This window comes from Gadus morhua, chromosome 2 (genome assembly GCF_902167405.1).
Source record: "Gadus morhua chromosome 2, gadMor3.0, whole genome shotgun sequence".
Classification (NCBI taxonomy): Eukaryota; Metazoa; Chordata; class Actinopteri; order Gadiformes; family Gadidae; genus Gadus; species Gadus morhua.
The window spans coordinates 3,924,198-3,938,440 of record NC_044049.1 but is presented as its reverse complement, the minus strand read 5'-3'; the positions used below and the strand labels follow the sequence as shown (position 1 = coordinate 3,938,440).

General features: G+C 40.8%; 1 protein-coding gene across 1 annotated transcript in view; it reads right to left on the bottom strand.

Moving 5' to 3' along the window:
- Positions 1-13,154, bottom strand: part of LOC115557414 (E3 ubiquitin-protein ligase rnf213-alpha) — a 33,739-nt gene extending 20,585 nt beyond the window's left edge. The window contains exons 1-26 of the mRNA XM_030375232.1: positions 12,861-13,154; positions 11,949-12,067; positions 11,654-11,787; positions 8,835-9,421; positions 8,321-8,732; positions 8,029-8,183; positions 7,755-7,922; positions 7,393-7,595; positions 7,020-7,309; positions 6,467-6,729; positions 6,068-6,271; positions 5,792-5,981; positions 5,652-5,707; positions 5,401-5,560; positions 5,164-5,325; positions 4,943-5,041; positions 4,746-4,868; positions 4,311-4,488; positions 3,905-4,078; positions 3,604-3,756; positions 2,903-3,504; positions 2,492-2,651; positions 2,169-2,386; positions 1,947-2,084; positions 1,421-1,582; positions 20-1,256 (exon numbers count right to left, since the gene is read on the bottom strand). Of these exons, the coding sequence (XP_030231092.1) occupies positions 20-1,256; positions 1,421-1,582; positions 1,947-2,084; positions 2,169-2,386; positions 2,492-2,651; positions 2,903-3,504; positions 3,604-3,756; positions 3,905-4,078; positions 4,311-4,488; positions 4,746-4,868; positions 4,943-5,041; positions 5,164-5,325; positions 5,401-5,560; positions 5,652-5,707; positions 5,792-5,981; positions 6,068-6,271; positions 6,467-6,729; positions 7,020-7,309; positions 7,393-7,595; positions 7,755-7,922; positions 8,029-8,183; positions 8,321-8,732; positions 8,835-9,421; positions 11,654-11,787; positions 11,949-12,048 (6,328 nt within the window). The 5' untranslated portion in view covers positions 12,049-12,067; positions 12,861-13,154. The remainder of the gene's footprint in view (positions 1-19; positions 1,257-1,420; positions 1,583-1,946; positions 2,085-2,168; positions 2,387-2,491; positions 2,652-2,902; positions 3,505-3,603; positions 3,757-3,904; positions 4,079-4,310; positions 4,489-4,745; positions 4,869-4,942; positions 5,042-5,163; positions 5,326-5,400; positions 5,561-5,651; positions 5,708-5,791; positions 5,982-6,067; positions 6,272-6,466; positions 6,730-7,019; positions 7,310-7,392; positions 7,596-7,754; positions 7,923-8,028; positions 8,184-8,320; positions 8,733-8,834; positions 9,422-11,653; positions 11,788-11,948; positions 12,068-12,860) is intronic.
- Positions 13,155-14,243: the final 1,089 nt, after the last annotated feature.

Sequence of the window (14,243 nt, the reverse complement as noted above, 5' to 3'; positions counted from 1 at the left end):
CATAGGCACGGGTACTCACCCACGCCAGCTCTCTCCGATGACACAACTCCAACAGAGAGTCGGTCTCTGAACACAGCTGCAGCGCTGCACTCATCTGCGGGGACACGATAGTGACTGCTCAGGTAACTCTGAATCCTGGCTGTAGGCTCCTGAGGGACCATGTGCAAGCGGTATTGACTGAAGGCCGAGGGAATATATGCATGTTCACGCTCTGAGCTGCAGACCATGACTAGTCTGTAATGCTCCCTCCGTTGCAGTTTCATACGCTGGAAGAAACCCTCGACTTTGGAGCTCACGTCGTAGGTCAGAAGGTCACCGTAGAGCAGAGTGTAGATCTTTCGTCCGCTATAGCCAGGGGTGAGACAGCGTCTCAGGAACAGCTCCACTTGTTCATAAGATGTTGAGGAGTTGCATAGTAGGACTTCGTCATAAGTGGGCAGCGCCTCATTTTCATCGCTCATGTAAATGGAGAGGCAAGTGTTGAAGACCTCTTCCTGTGAGCAGACAATGAGGTTGGGATTCCCAGTAGTCAGGCCATTCGGCATTACTCTTGTTATGAACGAATTCCCTTTGCTTCGTTTGTTGGCCAGTTTTTCCAATAATTTACCGAGGCCTTTTATGTCGAGAATATGTGGAAGAAAACCCCTCATGTCCTTCATGTAACTATTCCAGAGTAAATCAAATTTTTGGGAACAATTTGTCTTTTCCATGAGAAGAACCCAGTCCCCTGTGATTGAGGAATCCCCCATCAAATTTTCTGGCACTTCAACAAAAGTGTGAAATTCAATGTCTAGGTTTGGTTCTTCTTGGTTGGTGAGGATATCGTACTGGAGTGCATGCCAGACCTCTCTCAGATCTTTTGCAGTACAATTTGGCTTGACAAAAGAGAGCATCATTAAAACCTCAACCTCCAAATCAGCCACATTTTGCGGAGATAGCTTACTGCACAGGTATACAATCTGTTCAGCTGTGTAATAGTTAAGGTAGTAATGTTGGGATCTTTGCTTGTCCACAAAGTCCTTCCAATAATTGAGGCACTTCTCAATTTTCTTGCACAACTCGGGAAGCTGAATGTCAATTTTTCCATCCACGGCAATGACATCAGACACATTGTCAAGGTTGAAGTCAATAATGATACTGGACGCTTCATTGCTGAAGCTGCAATTGATGTACGCTTCCCAGCTTCTGAATAGAGGGTTCCCAGCTGTGTACAACGCAATGAAAGCCTCAGCTAGTCTTTGGACATTGGCAAAGACCTGAGAAGAGGAATACAAATGAAAACATTTAGTACTAGTAATAATTATCAGTACTTTATTTATAAACCTGCCCATTTTTAATTCATGAATATCAATAAAAATGTATGAAAATGTATTGCATCTTTCTGTGCACAGCGGAGAAAGCCAAACACATGGAGACCTGCCTCTGCAAAGTGGTCCACCTCATGCTGGCCCTGGTCTTTCCCAGACATGAGCATGAGTTTGTTCTGGAGCTCCCGTAGGTCTTCAAGCGTGTACCAGCGCATTTCCTGACCCTCGTCGTGCTCCTCTGGAATCCGCAGCTTCAAGGCCGTGTCAAGGCTCAACTGCAACAGAAGAGACGCCATGTTACTGCCTCCCAAAAGGTATTGTGACGCATTTAGAGACAACCTATGCTGCCAACATGCTCCTCTAAATTACTTCCTATAAGAGGTCCTAAGGTGGGGAAGTTTTAGGATAACTAATTGCGATTACGGAGCATGTTGACATTTTTTCAAGTATCAAAGACTGCTGTTAGTTACGCTACCAGTGGTTTGGATCCTTAAAAAAATATATAATAATAATAATAATTCTGGTTATAGTACATACTGTTAAATAATATGTTTTACAAATAACAGCATCATAAACCATGCAGACCAATGATAAAGCTGCTAGTGTAGGTAATGCATTCATCTTAATGCAATTATTTACCCTCTTTACGTTACGTGCACTGATCACATAGGTGCCCTTGGTGTTGATGGAGGATGCTAAAGAAAGAGAGGAGAGTTCCACTGAGCCATGACTCTCCTTCACCGTCTTAAGCCATTCCAGATGGCGTGCAGTGTCGACCTGAAACACAAAACAGCACACTTTAAGGTATCATACATTTATAAAATATGAAATGCAATCTATAGTGGGATGATCTTATCCTACCAGTTTCTTGGGCAAGTCACTGTCATTCTCCAAAGCTCTCCAGAGTTTCTTCAGCACATCCTTGAAGGTTTGAAACCCTGAGTCCTTCTTGAGGTCGTAGAGCAGTGGCGAGTAGCCAAGGACAGCATCGTGAAAGCAAGCAACGCGATCCACATCCAAGTCATTCTCTCCAGCGGAAATGGAGGCCAGGTCAACAAACACCTTCAGCTCATTGATGTCTAAAAATAATGACAAAGTTTGTTTGTTTCATCACAAATGCAAGGGTTTTCTTGATCAATACTCTTTGAATGGAGTACACTCTCAATATCAAAAACAAATATTACCTTCGAGGGCTTCCTTTACCCAATGGACAAATAGTCCTCTCTGTCCCAACTGTTGTAGACAGTGTCTGCGTGAAGAATTGATGTCCACGAGAACCATCTTGGCCTGATTCAAGTTATCGTCAATTCGATTCAGGGGTCCTTCTTTAAAGGCTACATTCGTCTAAAGAGAACAAAATAGTGTAGAACTTAATGAAATAGTTTAATTCAGAATGTTGATCATGCTGACTGACATAATGTATTTATCATTATGATTAATAATACAATCTATATTATTGTTATTGCCCTTAGTCATTGTTATCATACGTTATTACTATGTTACAATTACTTAATGGTTAATGCAAGCTCAATATTAATACATGCCGGCTTGTATTATCTTTAAGAGGCTTTGGAGGTCAGATGATGGTGACTTACAACTTCCAGCAATGTCTGCAGGATACTGAAGTCACCTTGAAGACCAAGTGTCTCCTTGACAAGCATGATCGCTTTAGCCGACTCCACGGCAAGATGGAGTTCGTGGTACTGCTGAATCTGCAGAGCCCTCTGCTTGATCCACTGTTTGTCATTTGAAACGTCCACTCTGCACATTATGTCAAAGTCCTTCTCAAGTTCGTTGTACTTCCCGGTGTAATCTTTGAAGAGTGTGTCAACCTCCCTGAGCTTTATGCTGCCATCCATCAGGCAACGATATATGTTTTGATACTCATCATGAGAGGGCTGGAATATGTCATCATGTATCATGATCGGTGTGGCCATTATATCAGCAACACCAGGCACCTCAGGGTCTACATATTGCCTTGCCTGTTTTTCCCAGCAACCTATGAACAAGTAGCTGTCTTTGTGGGTGTTCAGGACAACAGCCATTTCTCTGATGTCTTCGTCAAGATCGTAGTACGTCACCACACCAGCCATTGGGGGGTGGGACTGCGGGTCGAATGTGTGAACCTCCATGAAATTGTTAAGGCTCTTGGCCTCAATGCTGCTCAGTTGGCTTGCTTCCAGGTTACCGATATCAACTGTTATTGGGATTAAATGTTTTTAATTTTTAGTAAGTGGGGTGTTATTTCAAGGGCGGTGGCAAAATTATAAACAATTTATTCACGCTACACGCATACCTGTCATATGTTCTTCCAGTTTGTGGCTCATTTTCACAACGACATCGACCAGATCCTTTTCATTGTACACAGCTTTCATCTCATCGTATCTATGCCTCAACAACGTACACATTCTATCCTCGTCCTGATACTCAGGATCTTCTGCGAGACAATCTGTAAATGCAAAATTACACATTTTTTACCAATTCTTGAAAGAATATCACTAGCACATATGCATTTTTGCATTGCTCAATGTGAAATGATTAAATTACACGGATTTCATGTTTGTAAAATATACTATAAAATATGATATAGCAATTACCGATTCTCAGCAATGCTAAGAAGGCGTGCCGTCTTTCCAAGAGGAACTTGAGTAGGTTGATCTTAATTTTTCCCTTGACCAGCTGATCGGTGATGGCTGTGAAAGTAGATATTGCTACCGCCAATCTTTCTCTAGCCTCTTCTGTGAGCTTCTCAATCAGCTTCTCATTTGCTCCTGTAAAGACAAAATATGATGCTTTTTTTGCGTCACTTTTACAGTAGTCAGTACCCTTTCCCCCCACCGGGGCCCGCAGTGTACAGGGGCCTGTATGGGTCTGCATAACCACTAACTAGCTCACTGCGAATAATATCAAGGCAGATAAAAATACTGGCCTCCAAATTGCTCTTAATGACCTATTTACATCTATGCCCCCCCCCTAACAAATTTGAGTTGATGTCCTGTTTACCATGTAGTTTGAAAACATCTTTGGCAGCCGTCCAAGAGAGGATGTGTCTAAAAACCTCTTCCTCCGGATTCCTTCCTTGGCTGTCCTTTGGCCATGACTTCTGAATGATGGCCGAAATGAGTTTTCCAAAATTCCAGTTGATTTTAAATTTTGTAAACAGTGTCCCCTCCTTCTTTGCCTGTTTGTGGAAAAAAACAAAATGGCATGCATTACCTATTTTAAATATTGAATATGTATTACCACACATTTCTAATACCCATTGATAATTGCCTAATATTATACAACATGTACACATATCAACATACAACAAAGGTAATGATATTCCTTCACCATAACCAACGATACATAGCATTGATTATTCACCTTTAAGATGTATACGATTTATTCTACACTGAAATATGAAGCATTATTTCTGTAAAGATTCTAAAGTCCTACCTCGCACAGTGAGGTGACCGCCTCTAAAGCACACTTCTCGATAACAGCAGCCACGTTTGGATGAGAACGACTGAGTACTTCGGTCTTTGAGCAGTAGAATTCAATCTGATCCTGCGCTGATTCCTAAAGCCATACAAACATGTTAACATTTTGGATTTCCCAATGAAAATCAAATTTGTAATAATTGTGATGGATACCTTCTGGAATGTGCCCTCCAAATCCCCTGTGAACGTCTTCCTCCAGTCCATTTTAAAATCTTCATTTTTTAAATTGAGCGTGATGACATTTTCCCACATCTGTAAATAAAATTAAATCATTCCAATATATTTAAAATGCCATATCTAACAAAAAAAAATAGATTTTGTAATTTAAATAAATAGTACAGACCTGTGCTTGGAAATATTTTGGGGGTACTCACTTGTATTTCATTCTCAGAACTATTGCCTGAGAGGAAGTTGGAATTAAGAAAGGAAGTCTTCTTGAAGGTCTGACAGATCCAGTCTCTCATGATGGTCATTGCTTGGTGTAACAGCTCCAGGTCTTTTGCGTACTGCTCGTCATTTGTCCCATCTTGAGCCACCTATTAAAAGGATCAACACTCATGACACGTGAAAGCAGAGACATTGTGAAATCCAGCTAAGAGAATCACACAAACCTGGTTCTGGTCTCGGAAGTCAGCAACCAGTGCGACGAGATTCAAGCACGCCACTGGAATTTCCGCGAAGGTCTGACTATGTTTGACCATTTTGCAGATCTTCTCCAGCATTTTCACCGCTGCTGTGACGCACTCTCTGCCGTAAACTATGCTAGAAGAACTGTCATTGAGAATAAACTCGGGTTTATTAACAATTTGTACCTCAGAAGTGTCAAGCTGTATATTCATGAAATTAATTTAAAGTAAATCACCTGTACTTGTGCTCAATAAGACACTGCTGAACATGCGAGAGAATGTCGGATACAACCTGCGAAAATAAATTTCTAAATCTATTCAACTATTCACAGTCGTATGTAAAAGATTGTCTGAGAATGTGTTGCTTTTGCTTCACCTCGTTATTGCTGTAGGTGATGTCGAGAGTCTTTGCGTAAAAGATATGAAGGAAGTCCAACAACTGGGTGTTCGTGATGAGGCTGCACTTAACCAGTTGATCAAGGGACATCAGACACATCCAGGATCGGGCGGTCAGTGGGTCAATCTCCACTAAATGTTTATTATGGCTCATCAGGTTTTGTAAAGCCCTAAAAATTGGAAGGTCATATGAATATATAAGAAAGTAAATAATATAACCTTTGAGATCATTGCGAATTTTTGCAAAGCAACTTACTGTTTTTCCTGACCGTGGCAGTCTGCTTGTTTGAATCCTGTACCCTCCAAACCTGTCCAAGATAGGTCAGGCTTGGAGACAGGAAGTGGATGGAAAGGCTTGGAGGTACTCTGGAGGAGGTGGAGAAGAGGAAGCACCAAAATCCACCGATGTAGTCTCTCCGCTCTCATAAAATGTATCAGCGATACCAGCAGATTTGGCAGACTGAACAAATTAAAACAAAGAACAGTCATGGTTCCCGTACAATAAGTACTAAAGCAAGAACACATATTAATGCAGGAGATATTTCCTCCTAGGTTATTGAAAATGTATCCATCCCTCCAATTAAATTAACAACCTTTTATAGGATACATTTGAGTTTAAATGAAGTGCTCAAGATATGAAAATAAGACTACTTACTCTTTAAGACGAGAGACACTATGTGACAATTTGTCCCAATACTGGAGAAACTCTTCTTTGTTGAGCTTTGGAAAGCACAGGGCTTGGCAGAGTCGACTATGTTCTGCTGCATTCAGTTTGATACCATAATGATGGCACACATGCAGCATGATTACTGCTGCCCTCATGGGATCTTTGACGAAGAGAACCATCTTCCCATCTCCGTCTTTATCCAACTGAGGAATCACTTTTGTCAGCATGAATTGCTTGATCAACACCCGGACCTGAGAATTTTGAGCAAAGACAAAAGTGTGGTTTGATGGTTAATTGACCAGTACAAACTGAGCACATATTAAAAATAGATATTTGTGCTGAACAATCTAGACTCGCACATTAGTTTAGGATCATCAAAACACAAAAGGTTATAAATTAATATTTTTTACTCAATAGAAAAAGATGCTTCGATATTTCAATCGAAAACAATTTGATATGGCTCTTTTCATTAAATAATTATATCACAAATAATCCTTGATAGCTTTTTAATTATATAATAAATCTGAAGTAATTTCCATACTTCTTTTTCTCCATATTCTAGAGAGTTCCACCTCTTGTGCGTGTCTTCATACACAAACGGATTTGCATAAATGTCAAAGAACTGTTTCAATTGGATGAGGAAATTCTTCAAGTTGATGTCGGTCCAATTCCGAAGGAGGTCGAATATGGTGTCTAGCATGATGTTCCCTGCAATCTCTTTGCCTTCAACGACACTTTTCCTTTGCTCAGACCGAAAAGCGTTTTTCAAGCGTTTGAATATATCCTTGGATGGTGCTGTACAGATGATGTCATCATACTGATGCCAGTCCCCTTTCACATAAAAAATAAATTTGACAAAGTTAAAAAAGGCCCAATATTTTAGCAAATGAACAGAGAATTGTTGCATCTCTTACCTTCCTCATTGAGGAGTCCGGACTTCACAAACAAGCATCGATTCGTAGGTTGCTCTGAATCCAATTTGTAAATGTATTCATACTCATATTTCTCCTTTTTGGCCTTGTAGACAACATATTTGTATGGTATGCTTTTGGACAAGGTGCGTTCTTTTGTTGTTTCAAATCTTCCCTCAACTAAATATCCATGGTCTCCAAGATCCCTGTATACAAAAAAAACAGTATTGACAAAACATAGCACACAAAAGAATAAGCAGAAATATGGTACCGTATTTGTACACTGTACTTTACTTTGTAAAACACTGATAAATAAAGGCTATTATCATAGATACAGGAGCAGTAAGTAAACCATATGTGCTTACTTAGACATAAAGACCTCAGCCAAGTTATCTTTCCATGTCCCAATATGGTCGCCAGCTCTGATAATGATTCGGTCTTCCTCTTCAAGTTTGAAATCCTTTGACAAAACCGCATGAAAGTAGATTGTGAGCCTGTCCCTTGCAGCAACTGTCGTGTTAACATTGTTTATCCTATTAGTGTAAAAAGACAAATGTGAATAAATTAGTGACGGATAGGATTTTTGAATTTTCTAATAATTATACATTTTTCTACGACAACGACTTTACTCTGGTTCACCTTTTTGGAGGAGGTTCAACGCGGTCCTCAGATTCTTGATTGTCCCCGGTGTTTTCGACATCATCCGGTTTTTCTGGTACGTCTTCTTCCGCAGCAGCTGACTGCTGATTCCTCGCAACTTCAACCTCAGCCTCTGCATCCACGCTCAAACCAGCCTGTAGCATATACACAATTAAGGAGTTAGTAGCATGCAATCAATATTCAAACATTTTTGGAACACTTATTTTCACAATCCTGTTGCTTTTTAACGCTGTTTACTACATTTAAGTCGTTTGACTGTCAATCTGCTTACTTTCTTTTCCGCGGCCGGGCCTTGTTTACCAGTTGGTTTTTGCTTTCCTTTTTGGTCTTGTTGACCACCTTTCACCTGCTCCTTGGATTGATGAGTATCATTCGCATTTTCATCCATGGATAGTTTCTGATCCCCTTTATTATCCTTCTTTTTGGCATTATCTTTCTTGGTCTTCTCCCCAAGGTTCTTCTGATTGGTGGATTTTGTCCCTTTACCTTCTTGGGGTTTCGTATCCTCTCCCGAATTGGTGGAAGAAATTGAGTCTACCTGAGCTGACTTAGATGACCCAACTTCACCCGACTTGGATGCCTCATCCTGAACAGACATAGGTGCCTTAGCCTGAGCTAGCTTGGATGACTGATCCTCAACAGACTTAGAGGATTCATCCTGAACAGGCTTGGATGACTTAATCCTAAAAATGTAAAAAGACAAAATGTTAATGAAATAATTAATATTTTTTCAATCTTCTAATAATTATAATTTTTTCTACTACTAAGATTCTACTCTGGTTCACCTTTTTGGAGGAAGTTCAACGTCCTCCGCAGATTCTGGATTTTCCCCGGTCCTTTCGATATCATCAGGGTTTTCTTGTGGCTCATCCTGAGCTGACTTGGATGACTCATCCTGAGCTGACTTGGATGCCTCATCCGGAATAGACTTCGATGACTCAGCTTGAACTGACTTGGATGACTCATCCTGAACTGACTTGGATGACTCATCCTGAACTGACTTGGATGACTCATCCTGAACTGACTTGGATGACTCAGCCTGAACTGACTTGGATGACTCAGCCTGAACTGACTTGGATGACTCATCCTGAACTGACTTGTTTTCCTCAGCCTGAGTAGTTTTTGGTACAGTTCTGCCCTCAGGTAGTTTTGTACCGTAAGCTTTCAATGAATTAGACTGGCTCTCTGTCGAGGAATTGGCATCAATGAGTGGGCCTGGAATATCATCCACTTCGTTGGCATTACAATCTCTTTGAGAAGATTCTTCCTGTATATTTGGCAGGTTGTTATCCAACAGGTCTGAGGCCAAAGATTCTTCGTTTAATGACATAGGTTCATCATTCTTCTTTCTGCCCCTTTTCTTCTTCTTTTTCTATCAAGAACAGCATGTAACATAACTTTAGCATGCATACACTCACAATAACACATATGGGACTATATATATGTATATATATATACACATATATAAATATTAGTGCTGTCAGCGTTATTAACGGCGTTAACGCAAACGCGTTTTTCTCTTTGGCTCAAAACAAAGAAGCATTAGCCTGACTGCTATGTTCAAGGCAGTATGTTTGTATGTTCATCGTTTAATTGCACTATAGGCATTTATTTTTTATCGTCCTGTTTGATCAGTGTATGCCAATGTTGTTATCAATAAAAAAACATTTGCACAAGGCAAGCCGATGCACTTCTCCATGTTGATAAGAGCATTCAAATGAGAAAAATTAATGGAACAAAGAAATCAAGGGATATTTAGCATAGAACACTTTTTATCGTGAGTTAACTATGACATTAATGCGATTAAATATTTTAATCGCTTGACTGCACTAATATATATATATATATATATATATATATACACACACACATTACACACACACTAGTTAATGATTCCTTGAGAAACTCTATAACTGTAAATCATTCATATTCTTCGCATCAGAGCCTAATTTAATCCATAAATATAAGCAGCGCACTTTGTTGTTTCACACAAATGATTATTATAGTTGCACAAAGCGCTTACGCTGTGTACATGTGACCTGGAGAAGCCTGGACTTGACGGCTTAGAGATAATTTCTAGCTGAAAGAAGCTACATTTTGCGCAAGGAATATTGCTCTTTAATGAAGCCAGAACATTTCTTACATGACTACTCAATGGAATAATCTGTAGCATATTAAAGGTCCCATGGCATGAAAATCTCACTTTATGACGTTTTCTAACATAAATATGAATTCCCCTAGCCTGCCTGTAAAACGAGCAATAGGTGTTCTGCTCGCCTTTGAAAAAAACGGAGGCTCAAGCGCGCCGATTTGGAATGTGGTCCCATATGTCTTCATAAAGGATCTAAGCTCCTCCCCTTTCTCTGCCTTGCCCGCCCAGAGAATCTGGCCCGCCAATGAGACCCGACCTTGCGAGCGCCACATGTGCGTGTGTGTGTGATTACACGCACTGTAACGCAAGTTTTTGCTGTTGGTGTTATGGGGCATAAAACGTTGGTTCTTTGATGTCTCTTGTATTTCCACAACGAGACTGTAGTTGGGGTTATCTCAGCCATGGGTGAGAAGGAATTGGGGGAAAGGAACTTTGGCTTTGACTCCCTGAAGTACATGAAGTGCGACATGCTGCCTGCCGCCGGTTGCCGCCAGTCACCACCGCCGCGAAGCACCACCGCCCGTCAGCGGGCAGCCGGCAGCAGGCAACGAGCGGTTCAGCCTACTTCAGATTGATGTGGAAGTGGAAGAACCAGAGACGTCGGAGAACCCGACGAAGTCGTTTGAGATTCATAATATCGTATGGAGGCACACACAGCTTTTGGCCGTGATAATATGCATTATATGATATTATTTAGATATAGAGCTCCAGGACTGTGTGCGCCTCACCACTGCGATACATCCACTGTAAACAGAGCGCATGGTACCGTGGCTGCAAGCTGCTCAGGGCCACACCCCCAACCACCTCCTTGACCCGCCTCTCTCCTCCTCATTTGCATTAAATCTACAGACATCGAAACGTCGCATTTGGGGAAAGCTCAATGTGTGACTGGCTCGTAGTGGCTGTAATTCTGCACCATGGCTGAATTTCTGGAACCTCTTCAAATACTGTGTTTGGGGCCTACTAATATCTACCGTAATTTTCGGACTATAAGCCGCGCCTTTTTTCCTATTTGTCGATTCTGCGGCTTATATAACAGTGCGGAGTAATCTATGGATTTTTAGAGCTAACGGCCAATAGGGGACCTTTACAGGTTACAGTCCACCAACTTTAACTCTATGGGCTCTACGACCGGTCCACGCCCCCCCACCTTTAAGCGGTGGGCTCCAGCGCGGCTTATATATGTACACATCATTCAATTCAGCTGCTGAGGCTTATACTCCGGTGCGCCTTATAGTGCGGAAAATACGGTATATTAAAGCAACCATAAAGTAGCATGTCATGGGACCTTTAAAAATCATTAACTGCATCCCTAATATATACACAGGACTATTTCAGACCATTACCAGACCATACATGGGGACTATAATGACTACTAAACATAAGAGCGATATGGAATAAATGCAAACTGATAATGCAAATACATATTAAATGAAAAAAACATGTACATACTTGCTTCGTGATGTCCCCAGTGGCGCCTTCCCCCGAATAGACAAGCTGTTGGGGGGAGTCATTAGACTCAAGGCCATCCAAGGGCAGAGAAGGCTCTGATTCTGAGGTATTTGAGAGAGAATCCCCCTCTGCAACTTGAGTCAAAAATGCAAAAGTGCCGTATTGTTAGTCTTACTGTATGTTAAAATCTGTGAGATAGATAGATAGATAGATAGATAGATAGATAGATAGATAGATAGATAGATAGATAGATAGATAGATAGATAGATAAGTGAATCGTTAATAGTTTACTAACCATTTGTCTGGTTCACAGGTTGGGTAGTGAGGCGTTGTCCACACTCACTGCAGAACTTTGCAGTATTTTTAACAAACTTTTTACACCTGGAACACCTCATCTTCGCATGTTAATTGCCTCTGTTGTGAGAGAACAGAGCAGAATGATTCACTTTACATTCTTAAAAAAATGAACCTTTGCCAACCCAACATGGGTTGGCATCCAGTCATGTAGAGCACAACAGAGACTAAATATATTTGCAACTATATAATGTCTCAATTCTTTATAGATATGCTAGTTTATGCTGCTAGTTTATGTATTTCACTGCAGTCAAATCAGTAGCAGGTATGTGTTCAAGGCAACAACAACTTTAACCCAGGCAATAAGATTCACACAGTGGACGAGGTCAATCCACTCAATGAATAATGTAAATTGTCTTATCCCATCGTCATCTCCTTGTATCCAACACCAAATCTATACTTAATATCTATAGGTAATAATATCCACGTCACCTGCAAACCAGTGACGTCGCATCGCGTGCCTCGATACACTTCCTCTTTCGATTTCTCTTGCTAGGCGTCAACAAAAGTTTACTTTAATGCTTCTTAGTAGCCTGTGTATTAACCCAGTAAGGAAGCTATTCCCCTAATGAGCCCACTCGAGTAGAACAAATATTGAGCTCCTTCCTCGTCACAATCTAAAGCAGGCTGTATGCTCGGCTGTCTGCTTAGCTTTGCTAGCCCGATATGACATAACAGCTTGTAGCTTCTTCCCGACTGCGCTTAGTTAGGAAGGTTATGCACATTAATACACAACTAGAGGACTGTAAACTTCGCAATTGCTGTGCTAGGGGCCGAATGAAACGTTTAGGCCCACATACATCTCATGTAATATGTACTCCTATGCTCAACGAATGACACCACAGTCGCCTACCGATGTGGCGTCTCGACGGGGCGCCGCGGGGGCACGCGGACGACACTCTGGGGTTCGGATGAGTTGGATGTCAGCTCGTCGTCTCGATCATCTCAGGCTGTGAGGAGCTACAACGTCTCCCCCAGCCCCCCCTCCAACAATTAATGCAGTGGTCCTTTTCAGGAGTTTAGGAGTACGTCTTGTCCGCAGTCGCCACTCGCCTCTGTTTAACCTACAAGTAGTGGAGGAGAATTGGTAGAGGAGTTTTAAGTTTCGGTTTATTATGAATGGGCGTTAACCAAAGAGAGAAAACAACTGCAGTCGGACCTTCCTGGAAATGAAAGCGGGGACGGAGACGAGATGATGTCTATAATATGTGCACCCCCATGACAACTGTTCAGAAGAAAAGTGATGCAATATATTCGCGGAAAAACATTGTGTTCAGTTTTGTATTATTTCAAGCAGTTTATACAATTGTGAGACAATTAAACATTACTTTTGGTTCGAATATAGCAAATCGTATTAACAGGTTGTATTAAAGTAGTGTAACTTATGATCATTGATTTCTTCTAGGGAAATAATGAAAAATAGGCCCATTAGTCTTTAATAGTTTAGATACATATAGGAAATGGAAAACAATTGTCGTCTTACAAGTTCACTTACTGAGTCTCTTCTATATACCAAATAAAATAAAGTTCACCTTATTTTTCAAATCTGCAGTGAAAAAACACAAAACACATCCAATCATTATAGCATATCGTAGGCCTACGAACGTTTGCAGACGTTTGATGTACCTGTAATACTCCTATAAATTCACTAGAGGCCACTAGTACACTAAATGTTTAAACATTTCAACCCCCTCTCCAGAAAATGAGCTGCTTCAACATTTGAATCAGAAACTGAGACCAATTTGTTTTCAATCTACATTTAATCTTATTCTGTGATAGGCCTACTGCTATCATTTCACCTAAGGTCATTTATACAAAAAAGCAAACATAGTCCCACAGAAAAAAACGAATCAAAATTATTGAAGAATTAGCTGAATATTATAATATCATAATATGATCATAATATCATAGAATAACCTATGTCTTTTTATATTAGTTTGGTTTAGATCAATGCTTCAGTGTGTTTTTTCAAAGTGCGGGGTTGATTGCCCTTCGTGGCTGGTTGGTGTGTTTGTATAGTGCATTGCCCTCTTATACAATATGCTGGTCATTTTATCCACTCAGTGCAATACCCAGCTGCTGCCATGCCAAGACAGCACACAGCATTTTTACACTGTGGTAGGATGCAAACGATGTTTTTTCCGCCATTGGTGGAAGATTGATAACCTTTTGTGAATTTCTACAAATTATTTAGAATATGTCTGAATTGAATTGGGACCACACCACATGCGGCAGG